A 13,770-nucleotide genomic window follows, 5' to 3' on the forward strand; every position below is an offset into this window, starting at 1 on the left:
ATGAGTGCTCCAGATGCTAAACCACAAAGCTTAACACTTGCCTGAAAAGAGCTTTGAGATTTTCCGGTAATTCAGTTCGACCAGCATATCCTGGGTTCATCGTAATAAATATTCCAACTGATGGCTTCAGTGTGATGGCTTCCCCAAGAAATACAAATCTACCGTAAGAAGAATGTTGATGGAATTAAAGGTGCTCATTGAATGTGAATACACAATGACAAATGCACACCACTGCAAAATGCAAATTCTTATTAGGCAGCTGTTGATTCTGGGTGATTTTCTTTACAATTCATATGCATACAATTTTGGAAATCTTTGAAGCATGTATATTAAAAATACACTCCCTTCCCCGCAAAGAGTTACAAATATGGGAAGTATTGTTTTATATTTTAGCATGGCCATATATGCTGGAATATAAAAATGAGGACTTGGCTACTGAATCATCGAAATGGGATGTCATTTTTGCCTTCAACATGGGCTGCAATTCCTTGAATGGGACGCTGCAAAGACAGAAAATATCCATGTTAAGAGGACAAAGTGACATCTTTGTTCCACCTTTATTAAGTCTATTTACTCACCTTCCTCCTTCACTGCCTCCCATTTATTCAGCAAATATCTACTGACTACCACGGAGAGGCAGAATAGTGTGGTGGCTAGGAAAGCTATCTGTGGAGCCAGATTGTGAGTGTTCAGAGAGCAGCTCTATCACTTTAGGTGTGTTCCAATTCCTTCATCTCATAAAAAGGAAAGGGGGTGGTGATAATATTATCTACTTTACTGGATCATATGAGGATTAAAAGAGATTATACGTATAAATGGCTAAGAGGACAATGCCTAGAATATGGTACGCACTCAACAGATGTTAGCTATGACTATCGCTATTCTCATCACTTAAATGCATTGGAGAAGAAGCGAAAGATGTGTAGAAAGATCTGCAAGGGTCTAGTTAGGCTGCTGATGGCCAGAGCAATGAAACAGGCAAGAGCCAGAGGAGCCAAAGTGAAGGACAGTAGAAGGAAACTTTCAAATGATGGTAAAAGAGAAAGTGCTCTCTCTTGTTGAAAAAGGCAAGGGCTAGAGTAGTCGAGGAGCTGGGCCTACCTCACACAAGGGAGAGGGAAAAGAGACACAGATTTTAGGACTAAGAGCTTCTCAGATACTAGATAACTAAGAGAAGATGGATTTTGTATAGCCAAGGTAATAAGGGAGAAATCTTCAATCCCAGCATATCAGGCCAGGGAAGGCAGAGAAACCTGACAGGGCCACTCACAGAGAGGGAGCTGCTGTAAAAGGGCCCCTGCGTGCTCTCCCGTGATACAGCAGGGATAGCCACAGTGAAGGGTATAGACTTTGAGGGGGTAGAGCCAGCAAGATGCGCATAGGCTTTGTTGTTGAGGCATGGTTCCACCTCTTAAATTCTTGAATATAAAGAGCATGTAATAATTCATGAAAACATCAAGAAGACTAGCCGTCTGTCCATGGGCCAGCCTGAGACAAACAGGTACAACTTACATACACAGAGACATGGACAAAGAAGAAACTACCAGTAAGTATAGTTAGGAGTATCCAGAAATCCTTGCACGGATCAGTTATCTAAATCTCCTTAAGGATGGCCTCGGAGCACCTGGGTGGCTCAGTCAGTTAAGTGTCTGACTTCGGCTCAAGTCATGATCTCACCGTTTGTGAGTTCGAGCCCCGCACCCGGCTCTGTGCTGACAGCTCAGAGTTTTGAGCCTGTTTCACATTCTGTGTCTTCCTCTCTTCTCTCTGCCCCTCCCCTGCTCATGCTCTGTCTCTCAACAATAAATAAATGTTAAAACAAAAAAAAAAAAAAGTAAAGAATGGATGGCCTCAAATGACATCTGGGTTACATCAAATAATAAGATTTTGACTAAGAACTAAATGAAATACATCTGGGCAGGGGGAGTCAAAAAGGAAAGAATCTAATCTTCTCTAACATGGTCTTAGAGTAGGGGCAGGTAAGGCAGCAGACATGTGGTCATAGTCAAGTGGTATCCCAGAGCCATGTGATAGAAGCACTGAGAGGTTTTTTAAGAGGTGGGAATTTCTAGATGTCATATACAGTAAGTAAAAACTTCTATAATAGAGTCACAGTTTCCAGGGGCTTTCCCTCACTGGGAGATTGAACCGTCCCTATGGATAAGACAGCTAGCTGAGCAAAATGCCCTAAGGAGTGCGAGTAAGTGGGTAGGCCAGATAAAATGAGATTTCCCTGTATACAAAAAATAGTGCAAAGAAAACCACAAACAAATGTTATAAAGGAAACCACTATAATACTAACTTCTCAAATTAAGTCATCAGTCCCCAAGTGCCAGTCATGTTTTGTCTTTTAGAATGTGGCATCATGTTGAGACGCCGTTAGGCTCTGGATATATCCGGGAAGTTTTTTGGAGTAACCGAGTAACGAGCAGAGCGTAGTGTGTACTCTCCTGTGATGGGACATTGAGCAAGCAGTGTTGGTGGAGACACCAGGATTTTGACTTTGCATCTATTAAATATAAAAGGCCTATGGGGCAGCAAGTGGAGTCCTGAGATGCTCCAACAGGCACTGTCTTTGGAGGTCAAGGTATCAGAGAAAGGAAGTCTGGGCACCCAGCAGCCACCAGCAGACAGATGGTTCTCAAAGCCACATGACTGGGTGGAATTACCAAGGGAATGAGACCCAAAGATTGAGCCTTGTGACATCTAGTACTGATAGGTCAGAAAATAATAACAAAAAATAACAGCAAACACTGATACAGGGCTATGTGCCAGACACTTGTCCCAGGGCTCTGCATTTAGTCACCACGATGATCAGTAAGATAGTTTCTATACTTTTTCTGATTTTGTAGATGAGAAGAAATCAGTCCAGGGGCATCCCTGAAGCTGGGAAAAAACCAGGAGGATGGTGGTGTCTTGGAACCAATGTGAAGAAGCGTGTCCGGCAGAATGGAGGGACCGATTGTGTCCAGTGCAAACAGAAGGTCAAGTTAGAACAGAACAGAGAACTGCTAAGTGGATTTAGCATCATCAAGAGGGTTTTTTTTTTTTTAACATATAAATGTAGTACACCTTTGTTGCATTCAACAATTAAAAAATAGGAGGTTATTCAAAATCATTCTTCAAAATAAACCAGTTCCTCTTATTTTATCCATTTCACGAGACACAGATAGGCAGCAAGCGAAGAAGATGAGGTTTGCTTTTATCCATTTTACAAGACGCAGATAGGCAGCAAGTGAAGAAGACGAGGTTTGCTTCACTGTTTTATGTTTCTCTTTGTATCCGTAACAAGAGAAAGAAGCCAGGCGCTACTCACCTCTTTTTCCTGTTTCTGATGGCATCATGTATCATTTTCACTTGCACTGCCACCACTGACAGAACCTCCACAGAAATTCGATTGAATTCATCAAAGCAGCCCCAAGCTCCTGTCTGCACCAATCCCTTATAGATATTTCCTATGGACTAAATCAAAGAGCGAGCCATTGAGAATTTAACAGAAGAAGGTTTTGAGCTATTAGTTTTCAATCATTCCAAATCAGGAATAAATAATATTGTCAGAGTATAACATTTTATGACTATCTTACTTTGTAGTCCATTTGCTCTGAACAGTTGAATACATAAACCATCATGCCAAGGGCACGTCCAAGATCTTTGGTGGTTTCTGTTTTTCCTGTACCTGCTGGGCCAGCTGGGGCTCCACTCATGGTTAAATGAAGTGATTGAGTTAAAGTGATGTAACACCTTTCAATAACAAAAAATACCAATGTTACAGGCTGATATCATATTTCTAGAAAACATAATGGAGAATACAACTTTGTTTTTTTAGTTTAAGAAGTCAGGCTCTACAATATGGTCATAACAATCAATATTAATATACCTACGATTTGTTCATGGCAATAACAAGAGTCAGAATAATAATTTATAACAAATTTAATTTTAGGTTGGCTACTTAAAAAAAATAAAGCATGTATTGCTTTTTCTTATTTTCTAAGAGCTGTGTATCAATACAAATAACACTTGATTTGTAATGCCATTGAATCTCTGATATGTCTAGGTAGAGATACTATTGATATGGCAGACAAGGTCTCAAAACTATTGTTTATAAAAGAAAAACAGAAATCTTGGTGATGAATTAAACACTGACTTCATTAAACTGATACTTAATGAATACATTAAAAGATGAGATACGTAAATATATATAAATGTAAAGTATGCAAATATATATGTATTTCAATATATAAAGCAACTACACAAAACAAAATTTGTTACATTAAAATATATATCAGGAATTCATTTTGAACATGTTGCTACATGCATTTAGATTATGATAATACCTATTTTTACAGGAAAGATTCAGAGGTTCTCCGGCTGAGGAGAATTATACAAAGACAGAATTTAATACTTGTAAAAAAAGAAAAACTAACAAATAGCAAGGATCTAACATGAGGTTTTCATAAATTACTTCTGTCTTACTACAGACAGTGGACCTAATAGAAAGACATACACATGGACATCTGCAGTCAAGGGACTAGGGTCTACTTTGCCAATCATCAGATGTTAATCTTAAATAAGTATTTTGACATCAATGTGCCTCTCATTTCATATTACAACGTGCCTCTGTAATATGAGGAATTTATTGTACGGATTCATTAAAAATGCCAAAGATAGATGCCTTAAATTCAGAGTGCTAGGCAAACAGAAGCAATTACTTATGCAAATGTAAAGTGTATCTATATTTTACGGTCATCACATGTTTAAGCACATCTTACAATGAATATGGAAAGCAAAGACCTCTGAACTAGGAATTACAGTATTTTTTTACAGTGCAGACTATCTGCTAATAATCTTCTCTCATGTATCCAAGTTTTGGTTGGACATGTGGCTATTTGCTCCAACTAGATTTCCCCCCACCCTCCAGCCAGGAGCAGCCAAGTGACCAAACTCCAATGAACACACTGTGTGCTGAAATGCTGTAGAGAAATCCCACAACAGCTCCTTCTAGATCTTTTGCCTTCTTTCACTTGCCAAAACAAAGGCGGAAGTCTTGTTTGGCATGTTGGCCACTTGCCAGCCTGTACTACTGAGCCCTTCTCCTCTGGACTGTTTCTTATGCAAGTGACACATCTGCCTCCATGGACTTGACCTCATTATGTTTTGGGTCTCTCTGTAACGGCTTATCCTTCACACTCCTACCCAGTCCACCTGCACTCCAGCCCAAGTCTCTCAGTTACAAGCTGGTTGACCTACGTCTCTGAACCTGCCCACGTAGGGAAGCAGGAACTGTTGCGGAGGTTGACTGCCCTGCCTACCACACACAAGGGGAAGATCAACATCATACGAGATGTAATGAGCATGTTTGGAAGGCAACATTGTGTTAATGTAAACAATGAGTAAACAACCCAAAAAACGTAATGGAAAAGAAATGTTCACCAAGTGAACATCTTACACAGCACCATTCACTCTATCAAAAGGAACATTCAGCTTCCTTTTAAGCTGCAAATAAACCACATAGTGATTTTTTTTTAATCAAAAAGTTAATAAGCTATTAGTCCTCACTTACTGGCACACTCTGAAGTGTCTCTTCCCATCTTCTCCTACACCCTGTGCCTCCCTTCTTCTCATCTTTATTTATAATGGCACATATATAGTAGACTTTTAGCATTTGAAGTTTTGACTACTCTCAAGTGATTTTGTCAAGATACAAATTTTAATCTCTCACACTGAAAGAAGTACATAAATTAACCAGTTAAGATAGCAAACAGAGTTTTAGTTAGAGACAAGTTAAAGAGAACTGAATCAGAAAAACAGAATTACAATTCATCAGTGATGAAATCGGGAGCAGATTAATACAAGCAAGAATAATCACAAAGCTAGTGCAAGAATTTCACGGACTTCCTAAGACCATCAACACAAGCCAGCTCTACTGACATATTTAAAACTGCTGACACTGTCTTTTTTTTTTTTCTTTTCTTCTTCTTTTTTTTTTTTTTTTTTAAGAGATGGAGCGGGACGGAGAGCAAGCAGAGGAGGGGCAGAAAGAGAAGGAGACAGAGAATCCAAAGCAGGCTCTAGGATCTGAGCTGTCAGCAGAGAGCCTGATGTGGGGCTCGAACCCACAAATGTGAGATCATGACCTGAATTGAAGTCAGATGCTCAACCGAGACACCTAGGAGCCCAGAAAAAAAAACGCCTACGCTTTCATTCCCAGATAAACTGTATGTATGGTGAAACTGGAAAAGTAGGAACACTCTTGTGATTTTGAGGTGTCTTTCCTCTTTCACGAATGCCCATGAATATACGTGTGCTTTCTCTCACCAAGTAATTCAACAGAGGATGGAATACTAATACGGAATTTCATGCCAAAGTGGCTTATCCTTACCTACAACATTCTGACGGTATGTATATATTGACTTAAAGTCAAGCGGCAATGAACTTTTAATAATAGTAATCCCCTCCCTTTTGACCTACTTGAGCCATATTGGCTCTGTGTTTATCTCTTGAACAGGCTGATGTCTTTCTCATCTTAGAAACTGTGCACTTGTCTCTGCCTGTCACTTTCTGCCTTAGGATGTTTGCATAGCTAGTTCCTACTTGTCATTTACGTCCCAACTCAAATATCCCCTTACCCAATCTATAGTGGACTCTCCATTCAAAATGCTTTTTAACATATCACCCTATTTCATTTTTGTTTTACCATATATTACCACCTAAAATAACTGTTAATTTGATTATTGTTCCTCCTCATTCCCAGCCATTCACATGCCACAGTCAACGAGAAAGTGCATTCTATGAGAGCAGGACCCCTGTCTCTTTAATTAATTCTGGAAAAGCACTCAGCACAGTATTTCCTAAGTGTTTGTTAAACCATTTCATGGACCTATGTTCCCACTCTTCTTTTCTTCACTGTAGGTAATCCCTCAAAAATTAATCTGAATGTAGGCAATTCCTATGTTTACACTTTCCATAAAGGGATGCAATTGTGGGAGGCAGTTACAAACCCTGGAATCAGAATGTTAGCCATGGATAACAGGAGAGAATGGACTCAATGATCACAAGGGCTGCCCTCTGCCATATTAATCTGGTCATGATTTCATGATCTGTCTATCCAGTGTCTCTATCTCTGCTTCTCTAATTTGGTTCTCTTGACCTTATCTCAAACTAAAGTCAATGTCTACCATGCAACTCCATTAGCCCATTTACACACGTTTTCATAGTTTCCACGTTTGTTCATCATTTTCTCTCACACCTTTCTGTTCCATCTCACACACCCTTACCCACACTAGGGGACTATTCTGGTTCACTTTTTCTCAGCTGACTTCCACTTATCTTTGTTACCTGTCAGTTAAAGGAGTGATCACTAGCCGAGGACTGTTTCCTAAATATTCATAGAAGTACTGGAACTGGGCATCACAGATATTTACGAAGCAGTGTTTCTGGGAGTCCTCCCACTGGTGACGAAGTTGAGAAAGCCAAGCAAAGGCTTGGGGACTGACAACCTGAAAACATCACAAGATCATTACCTATCACAAGATATTACAAGGACAATGTGTGTTTTGAGGCAACACACTTTATTCACCTAATCGGTTCTGCTGATTCACATTTTATCTCTAAAATTCTCACAAGACAGCAATCTCTTCAGGCTATTGCAAATCACAAGTGCAGATGGTCCAATACTTCATCAAAACTATGTGTAATAAAAGCCTTCATTTTAAGAAGGCTTTTACTGTAAAACAACATCAATTTGTTCAAGCAATGCTTTTTTCCCCTTTTATGAATCAGCCCAGGGGATTTGATCCCTTTTCTAACTCTTATCTATACTCTTATCATTGAAATCAGATGGAAAAATACACTCTGTAGTAAAACATATAAACCATAATTTCTTCATGTCAGAGGTATCAATAAACTATACTTTCAACAAAGTCCATTCTAAAGCCAGTTTTGCTTTTAGTAGATTTTCCACTTCATTTTTCATTAAATTAAATCATAGTATTTTTTTTTCATTGCCATTCTTTCTTTTCTTAATCCTATCCATTCTTTTTCCAATTTGAAAAAACAATTCCAGTCTCTTTCAATACATTTGTGACCCTAGGACTTCTTGGGAGCCATTTAAGTTACCAAAATTATTATCTACTAAATGTTCTGATGCCTACATACATCTCAACATCGTACAACTGCATATATTAGATGATCAGTAATTAGACAAAGTCTTTACCTCTTTGAGTACAAAGGACATATTTTAAATCACAATTCATCCTACCGTAAGCCATCACCACTGAAAAAACATAATAAAATATGTAAAAAGGTGGAAGGTCATAATCAAAGAATAGTTACCAATGGTCCATTATCAAAATGAGAATACCTGGTAAGTGGTAGAGGGGATCAGTTTTGGATTAGCAATTACACAATATCACAGATGGTCCTGAACTTGGAAGAAGTATTTTTTACATTTATGGCTTACACAAAGAAGCAGCGCTGGCACTTTCTGGAGAGAATGAAAATTCACTTTGATTTTAATAAATTGAGAAAGAGCTAGGAAAACAACAGGAAACGTTTCAAAATACATACATGCATTCATATTGTAAAAGGAATGGTCTTGCTTTAGAGTGCCATCACCAGCAGACAAAAGAGGGGTGAGGAGAAAGTAGCCAACAGGCATGATTCACCAATGTTGTTCAGGAGACAAGCACACTTGTGACGTTTCTAAGTAGAAATGTATTTTAGCAAAAAGCTGAGAAAATTCTTTCCCATGAAACAGTGCCAGTATTTAGGAGACACAAAGGCTGTGTACAGAGGTCAGAAGGATATTCATGCCCTGAGAGTGACTTCTGCAAAGAATGTCATTTAGCCTTAAAAAAAAAAAAAAAAAAAAAAAAAGGGGGTGACCAATATTCCTCTTTCTTCCAAAGGAAACTAATCAAAGGCACATAGAGAAGTTTTAAATGACAATCTTTTTGCTATTGGCTGGGTAAGCCAGAGAGGTGAAAACCACAGGCCAGGAGACCAAGATGATGATGTGTAGAAAAGCCTGAAGACAGAGAAATGAACACGGTGACTTCACGAGGTTCTTACATCCTAGGTTAGTTTTTGAAATGGTATGGATTGGAGGTTCCTGACTTGGCAAAACTCTGATGTGTAAGACTTGGGATAACTCTCATGAAGATAATTACTTAAAGTCACTCACAGTAAGTGTAACTAAATTCATAGAACTAATTAAAAATATACAACTTAAAAAACACCTTTCTTGGAAGTACTCTTGACAATAAACACCACTTTTAGGAAACAACACACAATACATGAAATTTCTATGAACTTGCCTTCTGAGAAATAAGTTTGGCCACCACATCTCTGGCATGGACGTCTATGGTACAAATTGTCATGATCTTCTGCCTATCTCCAGGTAGAAGTTCTCCCAGTAAAAGGGCTATCAGTGTGTTCAACTGAGAAATCTACGAGAAATTTCGTAAAGAGAAAGTAAGGGTTACAAATATAGAATCCAACAGTCCAATTTGTGAAGAGCACACTAGCTTACAAAACCGTTTCAAGTATGTACCTCAGCTAGCCTTCAAGCAGCCCAAAAGTAGAAGAGAAAGGAAGGGATGTTATGAAATTAATTACTTTAAATACAATAAATATTTTAACACCCCTCTCACCCTAAGCTGAGACTCAAGAAGGCAGGCAAACATGAGTGATGACAAAGCCAGAGGTAGAAGCCAGGTTTTCTGCCTGCACTGCACTGACTTTCTGCCCAAATGATGACAAATCCACAACTTTGCTGGGATAGAAAAGATTACAGATTTGAAAAGTCAAATTGAGCTAACCTCTGTAAAAGTATAGTAAGAACTAAATATCAAGTGGTTTTGGTTATTTGGGTTTTTTGTTTTGTTTTTCGCCTAAGGGATAGGACAATTACTTTGAAAATATTTAAGACGTATAGGGTAAGACTATCCCACTTAATTCTTCTTACTCATATCCCTATTCTTATTAGGTCCAGTGATTTCTTACATCAATATTTTTCACACTACGGGTCTCTTTCCAAAGAATGCAAGGGAATGAGGGGCGCCTGGGTGGCGCAGTCGGTTAAGCGTCCGACTTCAGCCAGGTCACGATCTCGCGGTCCGTGAGTTCGAGCCCCGCGTCAGGCTCTGGGCTGATGGCTCAGAGCCTGGAGCCTGTTTCTGCTTCTGTGCCTCCCTCTCTCTCTGCCCCTCCCCCGTTCATGCTCTGTCTCTCTCTGTCCCAAAAATAAATAAAAAACGTTGAAAAAAAAAAATTAAAAAAAAAAAAAAAAGAATGCAAGGGAATGAAATGGAATTACAGGGAAGAGAATGGAATAGAAAATGTTGCATTACAAAAGAATGTGTATTGTTTTGTGAAACTATTTCAGTTTCAGACTTTTGAGGGTATACATACATGTGTAAACTAGATCTGATATAAAATATTTACCATTAATTGTGTCAAATCTAAATTAAAGTTACTCTCTTAAGCAGTCATTTTGTGAGCATATTTATTTACTCAGAACATGTCTGCCTTATTCAAGGCTTATGAGCCAGCCTTGCCTCCCCACCCCCCGCCAAATTCTGCCTTATTTCAGGGTAACAGAGTAAAATAATACTGTCCCCTTTTTCCTTTTTGTCACCCCGCAAAGGAAAGTCAATTACAAACCGTTAGAGCTCCTGAGAGAGTTGGTAATGAGTGAATATGACACATCACCAGAGGCTCTCAAACCTTTGTGACCTCCTGTCAAAAACACGCTTCCTATAGCACTATTAACACATCCCAGAAAACAGCCAACACTGCAGACTTCCCCAAGCCTGCTGTGCAGCTGAACTGGAGAAGGTTATGTAACTGTACTATGAATGGAGAAGGAGGCCGAAAGGTAATAACCATAACACACAGTATATATGAAATCAGATTGTGCAAGGTGCCAGGCACTGACAAACCATATTGTCCACATCGTTCAATTAAATCTTTGCAAAAATCTATTACTATCCTAACTTTGCAGATGAAGAAACTGAGGCACAATAATATTAGCAGGGGAGGGGTAATTCAAATCCAGACAGTATGCCTTCAACGCCTGAGCTCTTACTGGTCACATCACATAAATTTTCTGTCCCAGCCTCAGCAAGACCAACCCATCCACCAACTTTGAGGTGGAGAAAGCCACTGTGCAAGAGGCATTCGAGACAGGGGTGCCTGGGTGGCTCAGGTGGTTGAGCATCCAACTCGATTTTGGCTTAGGTCATGATGGCACAGTTTGTGAGTTCGAGCCCACGTCGGGCTGTGTACTGACAGTGCAGAGCCTACTTGGGACTCTCTCTCTCCCTCTCTCCCTGCCCCTCCCCTGCTTGTGCTTTCTCTGTGAAAATAAACATTTTTAAAATTTTATTATAAAAAAAGGTCTTTGAAAGGGATTCAAAATCAAACCCAATGGAGAGTTTGTTCAAAGGAATAAAAAATATTTACTTTAGACATTCACAATATACAACATCCTTATAAGCATTTATCTTTTAATAGTTTACGTCTATAAAATGTGGCCACTTTATTTAAAAAAAAAAAAAAAAAGCACACGTGATCATTATTTCACATACACCATGTTCACTATCCCCTGGATTTTAGGTTCCATGAAGGCATATGTGTGCCTGTCTAGTACATGACTTTATCCCCAGAGCCACTAAGGGGCTAGCTGTCAAACAGTAGGTACTCAGTCTTTGCTGAGTAGATTAATACGTGTACATTATTAGCCTCTGCACACGTAAGCTGACCAACAAAATTCATATGCATGTTGGTTAGAAAAGAGGTGTTTTGGCATTGCATATTTTCTCATCTCGGTTGAGACAGCCAGTCTTTAAAGTCTCAACTTGTATACCAGTTCCAGTATTTGGTTAAAATGAATTGGCTGTAACGACAGTAATAATAACTTATGCCTTGTGAGAACATTTATAATTTCAAGTGCTTTCACATGCGTTGTCTTGTCTGAGGCTCCTACAACCTGTGATTTCTCCATTATTGATTCATTTTTAACAAAAGTTCATCCAAGTGAAAGATGATTAAAAATACAGCTCGTCAACATTATCTGTTCAGCATCCTATGTTGGGGATCTGACATTTTTGGGGATTAAACGTTCCTAGCAATGCTCTTTTTTAAGCCATAAAATTCTGTACCCACAAAAATAGAGTTATAAAAGGTCTATCATTTCGGTGGTAGCATCAGGCACTATCACTAGATGGTCATATTATCAATACCTACAAGTTTATGGCCTTTTAAAAAACATATAGCCTGTCGGGGTGCCTGAGTGGTTCAGTTGGTTGAGTGTCCAACTTCAGCTCAGGTCACGATCTCACGGTTGGTGGGTTCGAGTCCCACATCAGGCTCTGTGCTGACAGCTCAAAGTCTGGAGCCTGGTTCAGATTCTGCCTCCTTCTCTCTGCCCCTCCCCCACTCACGCTGTATCACTCTCAAAAATGAATAAAAGCTAAAAAAAAAAAATTAAAAAAAAAGAAAACATATAGCCTGTCATGTAATCAGCACTTATTCTTGCCCTTGCTCAAAGCAGTGTTATAAGAGTTTCTGCTAGGATCACAGATGTTTGCCTTAAGTCAACTGCCTATACCTCACCTTGAAACTCAAGCAGCTGTTTTCCTCATACAGCTTAGCTTTAGCTGGAGCATAAATAGAGCATATATCCTGAACCAGAGAGAAGCCTCCTTCCAATACAATCCAAACTCCTCTTCGTGAGCGCAAAGCCCTCTAGGACCTGCCACCACTCGTTTCCCACCGCACATCACTCTGCCTGCCTGGCCTTCCTGACGTCCCTCTGTCACGGCTGCTTCATGGCCACAGAAACTCTTTCTTTCCTGTGCCTGGACATATTCCCTTTGATCTTTGTGCAGCTGGCTTTCTGTTATCATCCATATCTTACTTCAAACTGACCTCATCAGACTGGCCTTCCCTGGTCATCCCATTTACTATCATCCCCTACCCCATTATTCTATAGGTTCCTATTTTCTTTTCTTCGTGGTACTTACTAGTATCCTACCATTCACTTACTTATTTCCTTATTTACTATTTGACTCCTCCCCTGACTATAAGCTCTAAAGGAGCAAGGCCCTTACATGTCTTACTCACTACCACAATCCCATACCCAGTAGAGTGGCCAGCATAAGGCATCATCTCAGTACGCACTCATTATAGGAATGTAGGAAGGAAGAAATGAACAAACGAAGAACAGCAACAGTACGCACCAAAGCACAATTTTGTTCTTTCAATCACACAGCAAGACAAACGTGATTACTGTTTCCAGGGGTTACAGGTCAAAGCAGAATGCAGGTAAATAACTATAATCATTTTGCTGGAACAAGAAGTAGCTACAATGACACACAGAAAAGGGGCCTTGCCTAATCAAGGGCTTGGAAAGACATTTCAGAGAAAAGGGTATTTTGGCTAAAACTTAAGGGATGAGTGTAATTTAGGTTGTAAAAACTCAGAGGCTGCCCACCCACGGAAGCAGGGAGTAAGCCACCAGAAGCACCCATGTGAACACCCAGCACATGGCAGGTGACCCTGTCAGGGAACTTAAAGAAGTGCAGCATGGGAGAAGGGCAGAGTGTGGTAGACCACACAGGTACAGATGATAGAGAAAGAGGGGTCCAAACACACAGGGCTTGGCCAGCTTATTGAACAGTCTGAACCTCAAGGGCAACAAGATGTTGCTAAAGGGTTCTAGGAAGCGTGCTAATAATTCGGTATTTGTTTTTAAAATATTTCTCTGCC

At 39.6% G+C, this 13,770-nt stretch overlaps 1 protein-coding gene across 1 annotated transcript in view; it reads right to left on the reverse strand.

Moving 5' to 3' along the window:
• Positions 1-13,770, reverse strand: part of DNAH11 (dynein axonemal heavy chain 11) — a 367,119-nt gene that overhangs the window by 203,757 nt on the left and 149,592 nt on the right. The window contains exons 31-35 of the mRNA XM_058724852.1: positions 9,315-9,446; positions 7,336-7,496; positions 3,585-3,741; positions 3,317-3,462; positions 42-158 (exon numbers count right to left, since the gene is read on the reverse strand). Coding sequence (XP_058580835.1) covers positions 42-158; positions 3,317-3,462; positions 3,585-3,741; positions 7,336-7,496; positions 9,315-9,446 — 713 coding nt within the window. The remainder of the gene's footprint in view (positions 1-41; positions 159-3,316; positions 3,463-3,584; positions 3,742-7,335; positions 7,497-9,314; positions 9,447-13,770) is intronic.

Source organism: Neofelis nebulosa, chromosome 4 (assembly GCF_028018385.1).
Source record: "Neofelis nebulosa isolate mNeoNeb1 chromosome 4, mNeoNeb1.pri, whole genome shotgun sequence".
Classification (NCBI taxonomy): Eukaryota; Metazoa; Chordata; class Mammalia; order Carnivora; family Felidae; genus Neofelis; species Neofelis nebulosa.